The sequence below is a fragment of the Ranitomeya imitator genome, chromosome 1 (assembly GCF_032444005.1).
Source record: "Ranitomeya imitator isolate aRanImi1 chromosome 1, aRanImi1.pri, whole genome shotgun sequence".
Lineage (NCBI taxonomy): Eukaryota > Metazoa > Chordata > Amphibia > Anura > Dendrobatidae > Ranitomeya > Ranitomeya imitator.
In genome coordinates this window covers 901397942-901414562 of record NC_091282.1, presented here as the reverse complement: position 1 = coordinate 901414562, position 16621 = coordinate 901397942, and the positions used below count along the sequence as shown (strand labels likewise).

Here is a 16621-nt window from a genome sequence, read left to right as displayed (position 1 = left end):
ACTGTTTTTTCCGATAGTGGTTTTATACGAATGTGTGAAGAGGGCCTTAGGCTGCTTTCACACATCAGTTTTTTGCCGTCAAGTTCAATATGGCGAATTTTGAAAAAAAATGGATCCGTCGAATGATGCCACCGGATCTGTTTTTTTCTCATAGACTTGTATTAGTGACGGATGGCCTCACGTTTCGTCCGTCGTTGGCCAGATCCATCGAAAATTGACGGTCCAGCGGCCGGAGACAACGCACATTTTTTGTGTCCGTTGAAAATACGGACAGTGACGGATCCAGCGCCATCTGGCATTTCCTAGAATGGAAGCCTATGGCGCCGGATGAGTCAAATGATGGAACCCAGCGACAGATTTTGTTTATTTAAATTGAGCATGTGTTTTCCATTCTGGCATGCATGTCTCTCTCTCTCCGGATCAGCTAGTCGGATCCGGCAAAAAAAAACTGGATGCGTTGCATCTGTTTTTCACAATTTGTGACTTATCCGTTTTTTCAAAAATTCGCCAGATTGAGCCTGACAGCAAAAAACTGATGTGTGAAAGCAGCCTTACAGAAGTAAGTAACACTAACTTCTGGAAGAAAATGACTGACTTGAGGCATTTGTGAAGCACCTTATTTGTATTCAGACTGGCACAGAGCACATTGTCAGTCGCTGTATTAGCAATGGAAATGGTGCCAGCTTCCCCCATGGAGCTGCTAAAGTTTGGGAAAAAGAGAAATGTCCTTGTCATCCACAAGCTACAAGATGCTAGTTTTTCTAATAAGTGAGGAACCACTGAACTGTTACCAAGGACATTTTAATTTATCGCTATTTGGTCCCTTTTTTTCTAGCAACTACATAACTATACACCCTTGAGTCCCCAGCTTTTATGTAGAGGGCGATGCAGTTTGTGATAAGTTGTGACTTCTCCCGATGCAGCGGGATTAAAGCTAATGGCAGCGCTCTATTGCGAGTCATTACATTAGAACATGTGAAGGACTCGTGCACTCGCTTCTTAGTCTTTAGTATTTTTCTCTGCAATTCCAGGGCATTTCAGGTTCTGTCTCAGAAGTGTCTCCTTCTCATTTAACTTGCATAGTTTGTCTCCATCGACAGCTCCCAATTATTTTGCACAGTACATTTCTGTTTGACTGGAGGAATTATTGCATGCTGTGTCTTATTTATCTGGTGCTCTGCGTGCCTCAGCTATTGTGCTCAGTGAGTTCTCTCCCAGAGGTGTGCATGCATACTAATCCATCCACTCAGCCAATTAAAACATGCTTTCATAATTCCATAATGACATTTTAGAGGCGTATGTGTGAGCGCTCCTTTAAGAGTTGTTCTTCTTAGCCCACAAATAATTAGTACCACTGATCTTTCCTTCTAATTTCTAGAATCCTATACCACAGAGGACAATGGCTCCACATTCAGCTATACGTGCCTGCAAAAATCGTGACTTTCATCCCTGCAGTCATTATGTATTATATTTTAAGTCATATAATGCCAGTCCTCTATGAATACAACACTTGGCCATTTATTCAATACAGAGAGATTTTCTTACTTACAGCTATATTGTATTTCTAAGCTGATTGTTGCACTACAGTTCTAGTTCTCTTCCTCTCTGAAGAGACAATTTCCATATTCCCCAGAGGAGCATTGCGGCCTAAAAGTCTCCTCATTTTGGCGTTCTTAAAGGGCCTCTGTCACCCCCTCCAGCCGTTATAAACTAAAAGAGCCACCTTGTGCAGCAGTAATGCTTTTAGTTTTTGGTGCAGTTATTGCCAAAATAAAACGTTTTATAATTTCGCCAAAATACCTTTCTTTAGACAGGGAGGCAGGTCTTAACCCCCCTGCTGGAAACGCCACACTTCAGTCACTCAAATCTTCTGGGGCGCCGGGCGCCGCCCCCTCCGCGCTGTTTTCCCATGAAATCTGGCGCCTGCGCTGTTTAGTACTGGCTGGTGCAGGCGCAGTGAGCTCTGGCCGTCTGACCTCACATGCAGTCTTGCAGACTGCGCCTGTGCGGCCAGTGCGGCAACCCAGCTTGGGAATCCCAGCCCCGCAGTGTGTTATGCATTATGCTGTGAAATTCGGTAACATTACTGATGTCACCGTTCGTTACCGCAGTCAAGTTATCGAGGAGTGCAGATTGAGAACCAGCATTAGCTGCTGTTCCAGTCTATGGAGCTCCGTTCTCTGAATGGGGCTCCATACACTGGACAAAGAGATCATCGTGATACCTCCATTTTTGTATTACGGCGAACCAGTGTGAATTTTTTTTTCCTAATTAATGGTCAAGAGAGGGAAATCTTTTGCAAGTGAATCTTACAAATTAAGCTATTTCCTATGTGTGTGTTTTTTTTGTATTACGGCGAACCGGTGTGGATTTTTTTTTCCTAATAAATGGGGAAGAGAGGGAAATTGTTTGCAAGTGAATTTTACAAATTAAGGACTTTCCTATGTGTGTATTTATTTTGTTTGACTACAGGGTTACTAATGGGGGTTTCTGGCAGATGCGTCTTCATTATCAACCCCAGGGCTTTGATGTCAGCGACAATTGTGGACATCAACCCAACAAACCCATTATCCCAATTGAATGCGCATCTGGAAAATTGGGAAGAGCAGAGGCTGCGCACCAGTATTAGCGCATCTAACGTATGCACCATTTCTTGGACGGCTGAGGTGTGGTCTTATTAGACTGAGAAGGGGCCAATATCCATGGTCCTTCCCAGCCTATTAATATTAACTCGCAAATGTCTGCTTAGCCTTTGCTCGTTATTAAAAATAGGGGGACCTCATAACATTTATTTTTAGGGTGTCCCCTTTTTATAACCAGTAAAGGCTAAGCAGACAGCTGTGTACTGATATTAATAGGCTGGGAAGTTCCATAGTTGTTGGGCCCTTCTAAGCATAATAAGACCATCTCTCAGCTGTCTGCTTTCCCTTGGCTGGATATTAAAAATAGGGGGACGCCATTTTTTTCATTTATTTATTTATTAGCTAAATACATGTACAATAAACTACACATGCACAGCACTTATTATGTCTCTCATGAACGTCTTTCTTTCTATCTGTCTATCTATCTATCTATCTATCTATCTATGGTATGTATCTATTCTATTTATCTGTTATATCTATCTATATATGTAAGATTGCTCTATTAGTTTGAGAACTAGCTTTAAATTACATATGGAATTACAGTATGTAAAAGATTATATTTAAAATGCATTGCATATGCATACGCATGTCATACGGATGCTAGTTGAGAAAAATTGCATTGTATTCCGATGACACTCACATTACTATTTTGCTTTAAGGTGGTACACGTAGTTCGTGGACACACTGTGCCACAGACCGGACCTACCCTGGAGGGGCATAACTAAGCAGCTGATCTTGATGTTCACTGGAGCCTTTAGTGATGAGGGCAGGTTTGTGCGGCAGATAGCTGCCAGGTGCCACTCCAGGGAGGCGTTCGGCAGTTGCAGTTGACCCCAAGGGTCTCAGCTGTTAATCCAGATTCCTAGACAGGGCAGGACGTCCACTGGGAAGTTCAGACTGTACAGACAGGACAGCCACTAGGGACGGGTTCAGACTGTTCAGACAGGACGGCCACTAGGAACAGGCACAGACACACTGGTCTCGGATAGCAGTTCTGGTATCGCCGAAGCAGCCACGGGGTATGGATACCGCAGATGCGGTTTCGGGATTAGGATGCCGCCTAAGTGGTTACAGGAATACAGACAAACTGTACTAGGCTAACGGTAATACAGGATATGGGAATGTTTATAACAGACTGATACAGTTGCACACACCAAGCTACATAACCATAACTGTAGGGGTTGCTCAGGCACTTGGGACACATCTTACAGGTGGACACATTAACAAATGCCCCTCAGCTGTTAGCAGGGGGCATTCACCATGTTTTTGCTGCCCCTTTAAAAGCAGGGGAGCGTGCGCACTAGGCGTTCCACAATGCGGCGTTCACAGTAAAGGACAGGAAGTATGTCAGGACCACGCCGGAGGGCCAAGGCGATGAGTAATTGGCGTTCCTGCATGGAAGGAGAAGGGAACACCATGCAGGGGTGTCGGCCATGATGCTGCAATGACACTTGCATGACACTCGTCCTACTTTTCTAGATCAACATTGGACCAATTTTTTTATACGCCACTGTGACTCCAGCCTAACAGTCTGAACCTCACCAGTGGTTGAATGCCAAGTCAAAATGAAAATAATACTGAATTTATGTTTCACCACAATAAGCACAAAATGAGGAATTTATTTTTGTAATCAAGATATAAGGAAGTATTGTAATTATTATGAGAAGTGCATCACAATATTATATTTTGTAAGCTCAAAAAAATTAAAGCCGTGTGTGGCTTGAGATGTGGCCTCCTTGTTAGATCAAATCTAAGGCCTCACACAATTTGCTCTTTACATGTAAATCCAGTGGTGCGCATGGGTGGAACCTTCCTCTCCTGATCCCTCCCATGCCCCTATGAAAGTTTTGTCTATGTCTTATGTCTATGACCAAGGCAGTTATAGCTGTTAGAAGACTAGACTCTGATTATAAGTATTGTCATATGGCTGACAGATGCAGACAAGAGGACATAATATGGAATAGAAGGGAGCATCACACAGGGAAATAACTGCTTTCATGTTACCTAGCATGTTGTTATAGATTGCTTTGTTATTCAACGCTTTAAAGAGGATTCACCCAAATTTTCTACCCAAACTTGGGCCAAAAAATGGCCGTAGTAATTCTGCCCACGTGGGGGGAGCCGCTCGACACTGCGCAAGCGCAGGATTTTAGAGCGGATTCTTGTAATGTCGGCAAGCTCGTGACTGAAAGAACATGAAGCGCCAACCCTATGCCTGAAAGAGAGGGTACTATATAACTATACAAAGCGATTTTTGGAGATGATTGTGGCTCCGTTTTGAGTAAAAATAACATGTCAGGGTACGTGCTCACGATCAGGAAATAGCAGTGCTTTGGATGCAGCATATTTTCGCTGCTTTGAATCATGCAGTTAAATCTGCATGTGCTCATTGACCCGTGCGGATTTATTGCATCCAATACATTTCATTGTGGAAATTTTTGTTGCGGAGACTACATTGATTTTCTGCAGCTTGTAAACTCGCTCCGCAGGTGAGTTTAAGAGGCGTCAAATAGAAGCACAGTGGGCATGTGATATCCATAAATCCCATCCGCTATGCTTGTATTGTAGAACGCAGCGTTTTGGACACAGCGCAGGTGAGCTGCATCGAAAACACTGCTATTCCAGATCGTGGGCACATACCCTCATTGACGCACATTGCATCACTAACAAGATACTGGAGACAGTTTTGTTACTAAAAATGATGTGACATGAGCAATCCTCAGCTAGGTAAGCAATTTTAGGTAGGACATATTAGGGTTGGTAGAGTTTTTGTGTGTTGCTGTTTCTATATGCTATACTCTCTGTATACAGTAGTTACTGTATCTCCGTTTTGTATTTCTTTACCTACCGGTACATTATTTGTTGAATTTAGTTTAGTTCTCAAATATCATCCTAGATTTTAGTCTCATTTGTCTGACATATCTTGTATAATGGGGGCTATTTATTTTAATGTTTGTTGAAAGTAGTATACGGCACTCCTAGTATGAGAAGAGGTTCTCAAGTCGGGTATCCAGCCCGTGCATAATAAAGGAAAAACTTGGCACTCAAGTAGATTTGCAGTGAATAGAGCTTCTATTATTTAGGCAATCATAAAAGTTGTTAAACGTTTTCGGTCTTATATTCAGACCTTCATCAGAACTGATTGGTAGTTGTTAATGAAATAGCTGCAAGCAGTCGGGCTAGTGCGTGCGATGTCGGTCGCTGTGGGAAGGTGCTGAGACCGACTGTCTTGGTAATGTTAGACTTGTCTTTGAAAGAGTTATATGTGCATATACATAGTTTGGGGTGTGAAATAGTGGTGACATAATCCCTTTAAATCTCTTGGTATTGTGTCCTGTTAGCCAATAGTGACAGATGCCAAACAACAGTGTCTGTCACCTATTGGATGTTGTGTTATATCTTTTGCCTGGGGGTTATACTAGTGTATACCTATAGGGCAGACAGAAGCCAGGATGCCCCACTTTTGGCTTCTGCCTGGCAATAGAAGGCTAGTGACACTTTTAGCATCTACTGTAGGAGCTTTCTAAACCTAGAGGAAAATGTTTGGTTGAAAATTACCTAATACCGCTTTATATATCACAATGTACATGCCACATACACAAACTTAACTATGGCATGAACACTTCATGCAAAACCACAAAGTGTCAATAAACAATATCATACATTGATCAAATGCTCTTATACTCTTATCTAAGGCTGAATTTCTCATGCTGCTCTCAGTCTCCTGGAACCGCTGGGGCCTTCACAGCTCTTTCATCTCAGGACAGCAGCCATAGCCTGGTATAGAAGTCAATGTTCAGCAGGAGGAGGACACAGAACAGAACAAGAGAGAACTGTAGCCTGATCCTCCTCTTGTCCTGAGCTCTTCAAACCAGAAGGCTGAGATCCCTTTCCCACTCTCCTTCCGTTCCCGCAGCCTTTAGTGACAAGACGAGGACAGGACATAGCGCTTAGAATACTTTGCTATCTGATGCTGCCACCTGTTGTCTGAAATAATTGTTTCCACTGAACTAGTACTAGTACTATATCTGGAAGACATATTAACATTATTTTTACAAATCAAGCGAAATATCTGCCATGTTTGACTATCTTTTTGAATTGAACTGAACTTAAAGAGTCATTTGGCTAAATGCTGAGGTTGGGACAGAAGCGCACAATAGGGCAATAGCACAAGAGAAGTCAGTGAGAGTGATAGTAGTGCTCGCCCGGGGGCATTGTGTAGGGACACAACACCTATAAGGCCGAGATCACACATGCGAGAAATACGGCCGAGTCTCGGATGTTAATACCCGGCATTGCCGCCGTCACTCAGGAGCGGAGTGTGCAGCTCCATGTATTGCTATGTGGCCGCACTCCGCTCCTGAGTGATGGCGGCAATGCCGGGTATTAACATGTGAGACCCTGCCATATTTCTCGCATGTGTGATCCCAGCCTAACAGAGTTAGAATCCACAGTTGGCTAGAGAAGAAACTCTTCAGATATCAAATCATTTTAGTGGAGAAATCTCAGTACCTGGGCTGCGCTTCTGGAATGAATAATCCTCGATGGTACATAATTAATGTTTTATTCATTTCACCACCTTTCTGTGCCAGAATGGCGCCATAAGGCTCTAGTCTGGTGCTGAAACACATTGGTGTGGATAAAAACCTTAATTTTATACCATTGAGGATTCTTCATTCATTTTCTGAAGTGTAGCCCAGGTACCGAGATATCTCCACTAATGTGAAGTCGGTTGTCTATAATATACTACTACTAAATAAACCAAGACAATGACCAACTTAGTCGTAGAGTAGCAAAAGGCCAACATGGAGGCAAACACCATCACACTCATTTCTCTTTTGTTTATGCAGCCTATGTATTGTATAAAATATATGAATTATTGTCTAATTTTATAAAAAGGAGTGTTTAGGATTTGAAAAACATGAGTGCTTTCTGCCCAAAATTTGTCTTTAGGTTGTATGTGGTATTTTTGCTTAGGCCGGTGTCACACTTGCAACTGCACCTCAATACCCGACACTGCCACCGGCACTCGGGACTGAAGTGTGCGGCTGCATGTATTTCTATGTAGCTGAACGTTCCGGTCCCGAGTGCCGCCGGCAGTGCCGGGTGTTGAGAGACTCGCGCCAGTTTCTCGCATTGCAAGTGTGACCCCAGCCTTAGTCCCATTCACTTCATTACAGTGAAGCTACAATAGTAGACCCAACCCATGAGCAGATATGGCGCTCTTTCTACAAGAAAGCAGTCATGATTTCCAATCCGGGACAACCCTTTTTACTTTGACGGATTCACTAAGGTTATATTGCTTTGTTTGCTTTGTTCATTTTCTTAGCACAGGTGCAGCAGTGAACAGCAGCGAGAGCCTCCCTCCGTCCTCATCTGTCAATGATATATCCTCCATGTCCACTGACCAAACACTGGCATCCGATACAGACAGCAGCCTGGAAGCTTCCGCCGGAGCCCTCGGTTGTTGCAGGTGACTAGCCGCCTGCCTGAGAAACCCCACTTTCTTCAGACGATGATGTGATTGGATGAAAAAAAATCAATATACCTATATAATTGCAAAAAGAAAAAAAAAGGAAAGAAAGGAAGTAGAGAGTACAATTATTTCCCTTCTAGCCTGCTTCTCCTACAGAGTTATGTCATGCAGCTAAGCTCAAATGTATATTTAAATTATAGTTGCTCCGCTTTGGTCTTCTGGTTATGCTTACTGCAAGAAAAAAAAGGGTTATTTAAAAAAAAAAATTCTCTTTACATACATTGTAAAATTAATGGCTGCAAAAACCAGCAAGATCCTGTTATCTTTTCTCATTACGACATGACGAAAATGTGCAGTAACCATTGAAGCGTGTGCGTGTCCGTGTGAACGTATGCGTGTACTGTACGTAGTTTTCTCATCGGAATCTGTTGGCCAACCCTTCCATCTCTCCAGGTAGATGGATGTAGATAATCTCACACTTGTACATCAGATGTACTGTATACATGCAAGCATATATGTATAATATAAAAAAAAGGAAGAAAACACAACTGTACAGTAGTTATTACATAGATCAGTATATATAGTATTAAAGGGCCTGTTTTGTGTTAGCTACATGAATTACCGCTGTAACATAACGCTAGTACTGTACGTAAGCTGTTAAGTTCATACATTTGTCAAATTGTGATAAAAATGGAAACTTTGTATTCTAAGACCAGAAAAGCATCTCTAAGCCGAACGGAGCATGACAAAGCGGTGAAAATCATACGGATCATGCAGCGACACGAACTCTCCAAACACTTCTTCACGGTTTCGAATAGCTATTTATTTTTTTACATGCACAATATTTTTTATTTTCGACCAGATGTGCTGAATTTAACCAGCAGCTGAGACAAAGTAAACTTGTATACAACTGTATATTTTAGGTTGTTTTTTTTTTTCCTTTCTAAAGGACAAGAGTAGAAATAAAATTGGCTTTTGCGGTAACCCCTTTGTGAAAGTGACGAACGCCATGAGGAGATGATTCTTGCTTAGGTTTGAGGATACATAGAAAAGGCAGCATACACATTTAATTTTTCAGTGGCTTATGGTTTTATGACGCTTTTTCATAGGCTTAGGCCCCTTTTTTGGGATAACCATTTTTTTTTTTTTAAAGTAAAGTGCATTTTGAAAGAAATGGTGAGAATGGTGCTGATTGGCAACAAGGTGACAAACAGTAGGAAATGGTCATGATCTCAAAGCATGGCGGGACTCGATGAACACTAGTTCGGACCAAAGGGAGGAGGCGTGGCACATAATAGCCAATCAGATTCCATTGGTTACCGTTAAGAAAGTGAAAGCAATGCTCTGATTGGTTGCCACAGGCACCTCCCCCACGTTGTGTCTGCATTAGTAGTCATACACGAGGACCGCTCTTTCTCGTAGTATACTTCATGTATCAGGGATGAAATGTATCATTGCTATGTTGTATGTTTTAATCCTCAGGAGAATAACACTTCGGGAGTCTTTTCTTGTTTATTGACTGAACATGTTTTATTAGATGTTGGCATTTTGTGGACTGAGTATATACATCTGCAAAATAAACTTTAATCACTCAAAACCCCTGTCTTGAGAATCCCGACTGGACATGGTAATTTGGTGTAAAATATTATTATTTGATGGCGGGTGAAGTCACGCAGATTTCGAGCTTCATTTTTGGTTTTAAAAAATGGCAGTCAACCTAATATTTTGCTATATCTAACCAATATGGCTAGGTCTCCACAAATGGTGCTAGCTACTAACATTATTTCTGAGAATATACTGTGAAAATAAATCACATGGACAAATTTGTCTACAAACGAGCCTGGGAAAATTGAAGATACGATGAGCCGAATGTATAGAACCGAGTGAGGGCAACAGTTTGGCGGTTTTCTATAGCAGTCAACTGGAATATGACCGCCTCGTATAAAACTACTCCATTCTTATCCACATTAATTTGTTACTTGGGGCTCAATGTGAAAGATGCAGTAAATCTTCAGGTCACTTTATACTACTCTTAAGAAGTACCTTTATTTGTGCTTGGTTCACCACCTAACAAAAAGAACCTTAAAGAGGACCTGTCACCAGAATTTTGCCACCCCGTCTGCGAGCAGCATGATGTAGGGTCAAAGACCGTATGTTACTGGTGGCTGTAGTTTTGATTAAATCACTATTTTATCTGCTGTAGATCTCTGTCCTCTGAGTGTTGTGCTCTTAACCCCACCACTGATTGGCAGCTTTCTGTGTACACTGTGCATAGCTGCCAAGCACTGGCGAGGGAGGGGTTATACAGAGCTCATTAATATTTATGCAAGCAGGTGTATTAGTCCTCTAGTGATAGTCCCCTGATAAAATACTGATTTTATCAAAACTATACTAAGCAGCTCAGTAAGTGACACATCACTATAATCTGGGTTTCTGTCTCTACTTTATGCTGCTCTCAGATTAATGAAATAAGGAGAAGAAAGGAGTATATAGGTAAAAAGATACTTTATTCATAGATATACAAAAGTAAATAATAAATATAGACAATAAAAACACAGAGTAAAGTGCACAAGGATAATGCTAAAGGATCACCAATGCTGTGCACCTGCCAACAATAAGCATAGAGCGTTTATCTAATAAGATCAATAACAGCACTAATTGTAACAGTATAGTCCAAAAGTAGTATAAATAGACACATATAAATAGCGTTTACCAGTGTATAAGTTGGAGGATTGGCAGCACCGGACAGGACCCAAAGAAAACCCCAACGTACGTTTCGCTTTTGTTGTATAGATGCTTTCTCAAGGGGATGCTCTCAGGTTAAGTGGCAAAAATCTGGTGACAGATTCCCTTTAAGACTATACACGGGGCAGCTATTGGAAATATACTGACAATCCATAGGTTATTATACAAACCTAAGGCAATGTATGCCTGCTTGCTGCAGTAGCGGCATTATGTAACGTTGTTTGTCTCCAATTTCATGTCTCCTTTTGCCTATGTCAGTAAGTTGGTATATGCGGTTGATATTTATAGGCAGATTAAAAAATCCGTAAATGCAGTAGAACAATTGTAGCTCTAATCTTTTAGGTTCCTTACGTTATTCATTTGAAATTTAATTTCTATAGCTTTTCTTAAATTAGTAGAGTAGTGCAATTGTCAAAAGCTTAAAAGGAGCTCATTTACATAGGGGCTAAGGATGACATTAGCAGAGGCCGCCATTCATGTTAGATTTTGGTAGGACCAGCTAATCATCTGAGTTGGACCTCCTGAGTCCCCCTGACGGATGATATAAGGGGAGAACATGAAACAGCAGTTTAAAATTAAACTCCCGATCCTTTTGTTCTTCAGGAAGATAAGTGGATGCCAGAGCTGTCTGGCAGCGACTTTCTCCCCTCTCCCTATAAAATGGACATGTGTATGGAGGAGTTGGGAGAGTGAACTGCTTGGCCGACAGCTATCTCATGTGAATGGGGACCTTAGGATAAGGACAGATGCTGTAAGCACAGACATTACAAAAGTAAGAAAAGGACAAGCGGAAATGCTGCATTTATTCCAGGCCTGTCCACAAAAACATATTTTGAAGGTTTCTTCTAGATTTGTGGAGTGAGACTTCTAGAAATTGTCTCACAATTTGCACTACTAATTATCATAGCTAACCCCTTTTAACATGAACAGACTAAGCATCATGATGGTTTTATCTCCTATAGTTGTTGTTTATTTGCTGTTTCACAAAATTTCCTTGCATGGAATCTAACCAAGGGTTATGCACAAAAAGTTAGTAAAAAAAAAAGCCTCCAACAATAACAGTAGGGATGGCTTACCTTCACCTGTCTAACAATACCTAACAAAGCAGTCAACACATTTTGGCAAAATATAATAGAAGGCAAGAATTAGGGATACAGGCATCAAGCTTCTCCGAGGCAGGACTGAGAGTAGGTTTTGCCTCAGTGATAAAACGCTAATTGATAAGACTGCAGATCCCTGCCATGGTAAAATTTTGCAAATGTGAAAACTAAGGGGTCCCATACATAGTAGCTAGCTGTTGGGCGAACTATCGGCTTCCGACCCCTCCATACACAAATAAATGATCCGTCTTGTGAGTTCCTTGTCTTCCCTGGCATCATCTGACAGGGAAGAGTTGGCACATTACACTGTCGACCCGGCCTGCCAATATTGGCAGGTTCAGACATTAGGTTCATTTGTATGGGGGGCTTAAATGAACAATATGACTCTTGATGTTTAACATCACATATTAATGGAATGGCCAAAGGAGGTCAGATCTTCTCCCAGATGTCGAGAAACTGTGTTAGTTATAAGAATTGTTCCTCAGCAGGGAATCCTGTCTTCTATCATCACACAACTTACCACCCGATTGCCGTGTGTCTGATACTCTTCTACATCCCGCTGATTCATTTTACGGAATTTAACATCGCACTGTTGAGTAACGAAACATTTTCCATTGGACTGCATTCTACGTGTATAATGTTCACTACCATGTTATACACAGTAAAGAAGTAAAATGACAAATAATACATTCGTTACACAAGTAATTAAATGGAACATTATTTTTTCTCATGCTCAAAATGTTTTGTGTAATTATTTCTTGGTATGGCTGCACAAATGGGAATAATTAAACCAAGTAAATGGGCAAACACGTGCACATTTATACAATATTAATTGATATCTTAGACTTGTCACATTTCTCTCATTCGTAATTTTTGATTGCACATTATCTGTCACACATGTAGAGTAGGACTTTAGTGCAATGATGGACAGTGTATCAATGAGAATACAACTATCTATCTTAACTTGGATCCCTTGGTTGGCCGTGTTTTTGGAGGAGGAATCACAGCTTTCAAATTTTGATGTAAAGGGGTGGTCCACTACTCAGATTCTTAAATATTATATTCCCGCACATAAAATAAAAATAGCAGAAGCTTACCTTCCACTCTGGCGCCATTCCAGTGATGTTGTTGACACCAGGTCTCCCAGAGCTTGTGTGACATTGTTATGCCACGTGAGCCCTGTAGCCTATCAGTGGTTACCAATAGACCGCTTCACTCACACTTCTTTTGGACGAACCTCGGACGTCCAAAGGAAGTGTGAGAACTGTAGCCCATTAGTGACCCCTGATTGTTAGTAGCAGGGTTCACATGGCATAACGATGTCACGCAAGCCCTGGGAGAACTGGTATCAACATTACTGGAGTACAGCTAGTACTCTGTTATATTTACTTTACATTGGGAAAAATAGTATTTTAGAAGAGAATGTTTGAGTGCAAAGTCATAACCAACAAAGTAAAGAAAATACTTTATTCTTAGCTCTGTTTTTCTTACATTGAGCTTTAAATTCCTTCTACAGAAGTAAATGATAACAATTTTGGCTGCCAGCAATCTCCACTAGATGGAGCTTAAGAGTTTACTACATACAATTTATATATTAAATTTGAAAATAATAATTCAATATGTGATATTTTCATAAGCACCTTCTAATAGTATCTGCTACAGTAACCTTAGTTTTAGTTCTGTCTGTACAGATTATTTTGAGTTCTATACTGAAGGGAACCTGTCACCTCCAAAATCGATGGTGAGGTAAGCTCACCGTCATCAGGGGCTTATCTACAGCATTCTGGAATGCTGTTGATAAGCCACCGATGTAACCTGAAAGAGGAGAAAAAGAGGTTAGATTATACTCACCCAGGGGCGGTCCCGCTGCGGTCCGGTCAAATGGGTGTCTCAGGTTCGCTCCGGCACATCCCATCTTCATTCCATGACGTCCTCTTCTGGTCTTCACGCCGCGGCTCCGGCGCAGGCGTACATTGTCTGCCCTGTTGAGGGCGGAGCAAAGTACTGCAGTGCGCAGGCGCCGGGCCTCTCTGACCTTTCCGGCACCTGCACACTGCAGTACTTTCCTCTGCCCTCAACAGGGCAGACAAAGTACACCGGAGCCGCGGCGTGAAGACCAGAAGAGGACCTCATGGAATGAAGATGGGAGGCACTGTTCCGGACCTGAGACACCCATTTGACCGGACCGCAGCAGGACCGCCCCTGGGTGAGTATAATCTAACCTCTTTTTCTCCTCTTTCAGGTTACATCGGCGGCTTATCTACAGCATTACAGAATGCTATAGATAAGTCCCTGATGACGGTGAGCTTACCTCACCATCGATTTTGGGGGGTGACAGGTTCCCTTTAAAAAAATAAGACTGCATGTTTGACCCATAAATGGCATTGTGTTAATAATCAACATTCACTTATGTAAGATTCATTACATATTTCTTATCAACCCAGTATAACATTCCAATTTTTTAGATCATATGGTGGTTTTGTGTGTCCACATGTCATGCTTTTACTACAAAACCAGATCAATAAGTATAGCAGCATGTAAAAGTTTGGGCACCCCTGGTCAAAATTACTGTTATTGTGAAGATAAGCAAGTTGAAGATGAAATGATCTCTAAAATTCTTAAAGGTAAAGATGACATACTTACTTTGTATTTTAGGCAAAAGAATATAAATATTTTTATCTTTACATTTTTTTTATAACTGTAATTTATATTACATTTTATAGTTTTAACATTTGAAAACAAAAATCCAAACAATTATATATTATTTTTCGGACTATAAGACGCACTTTTTTCCCAAAAAATTTTGAGGGAAAGTGGGGTTGCGTTTTATAGTCGGAATATATTTACAATTAGTGTGCCGTCAGCAGGAGTATGGCAATTCTGCGGCGGTCCCGGTCTGACGCTGCAGGGCAATGATGACACTCCCTTCCCAGGCTGGTGCTCCAGGTTCGGTGGTGCTCTGTGGTATGGTGGGCTCCGCCGGCATTTTGAGAAATCCCGGAGGCCCCTGCACATCCATTGCTACGATGCGGTATCAAGAAAAATGGCCGCCGGAAGCTGCACTTGCTCAGATTGGGATCTTAGCAACGAGATCTCTTCCTGAGATCTCGGGAGAGGAGATCTCAGCACCATGATCTCGTCACCTGAGATCTCGTTGCAGAGATCTCAATCTGAGCATGCGCTGTCCCCAGTGGCCATTTTCCTGGAGGCCACCACATCGCAGTAATGGATGTGCTGGGGCCTCCAGGTTTTCACAAAATGCCGGTGCAGCCCCCGCACCACAGAGCACCGCAGAACCTGCTGCACCAGTCTGGGAAGGGAGTCATATCAACAGACCACCGAACACACCATGTGACCACGTTCCACCAGCACTGCCGATCCATCCCCCACCTACCCCGGTAAGCTGAATTCGGACTGTAAGACAGACCCCCATTTGACACACTAATTTATTTTTTCCTTATGAAAATTTGGGGTGCGTCTTATGGTCTGGTGTGTCTTATAGTCCAAAAAATATGGTATATAAACAATTTTAGGAAAACAACTTTAAAGAACCTCAAAGACAGACTACAGTACAGATGTATTATTGGGGAGCACTCCTCCCTGCATCTTTTACATTTTCAAAATTATAAAAAGGAAAAATGGGTCAATGTAAAAGTTTGGGCACCCTGCATGATTGGTACCTACCCTAGGTAGTACCTATTAGCACCCCCTTTTGAAAACATCACATCTTGTAAAGAATTTTTGATGCCAGACAAGAGTCTTTCAAATCTTGTTTGAGGGATTTTCATTCATTCTTCCTTGAAATATTTTTCTAGCCCTGTATGATTCTTGGGTTGTCTTGCATGCATTTCTATTTTGAGGTCTAGCCATATATTTTCAATGATGTTCAGATCAGGGGAAGATGCGGGCCATTGTAAAACCTTCAGCTTGCACCTTTTGGGGTAGTCTATTATGGTTTTGAAATGTGTTTAGGATCATTATCCATTTGTAGAAGCCATCCTCATTTCAACTTCAGTTTTTTTTACAGATCGTGTTATGTTAACATCAAGAATTTGTTGAAATGTAATTGAATATATTCTTCCCTCTATCCATGAAATGTTCCTTGTGCCATTGGCTGCAACACAACCCCAAAGCATGATTGAGCCACCTCTATGCTTACTGGTTGGCGAGATGTTCTTTTCCTGAAATTCTGTGCCCTTTTTTCTCCACACATACCTTTGATCATTGTGGTCCAAAGAGTTCTTTATCTACCTCATCTGTCCACAGGACTTGTTTCCAAAATGCATCAGGCTTGTTTAGATGTTCTTTTGCATACTTCTGATGCTGAATTTTATGATGAGGATGCAGGAGAGGTTTTCTTCTGATGACTCTTCCATGAAGGCCATATTTGTTCAGGTTTCTCTGAAAATAATGTACCACAACTCCAGAATCTGCAAAATCTTTCTGAAGGTCTCATCGCCTAGCCTTTTCTCATGATGATAGTGAACAAGCCATAACACTAACAATCTAATTAAACTCAGAAACCTTGGTCAAAGTTATCTGAGCACACAAATCACCAAGGGTGCCCAAACTTTTGCATTGGCCCATTTACCTTTTTGTAATTTTGTAAATAAAAAAAAGACAAGATATATATATTTTTTGCCAAAAATACTAAGGAA

General features: G+C 41.5%; 1 protein-coding gene across 8 annotated transcripts in view; it reads left to right on the top strand.

Moving 5' to 3' along the window:
* MAPK10 (mitogen-activated protein kinase 10) overlaps positions 1–9722 on the top strand; it is a 351274-nt gene extending 341552 nt beyond the window's left edge. For 5 of the 8 annotated variants that reach the window (XM_069743349.1, XM_069743340.1, XM_069743352.1 and 2 more), the window contains one exon: positions 7977–9722. In XM_069743349.1, the coding sequence (XP_069599450.1) occupies positions 7977–8119 (143 nt within the window). In that variant the 3' untranslated portion in view covers positions 8120–9722. Of the gene's footprint in view, positions 1–7971 lie in introns of all 8 variants that reach the window. The other 3 variants (XM_069743351.1, XM_069743360.1, XM_069743355.1) reach the window with 2 other exon arrangements.
* Positions 9723–16621: the final 6899 nt, after the last annotated feature.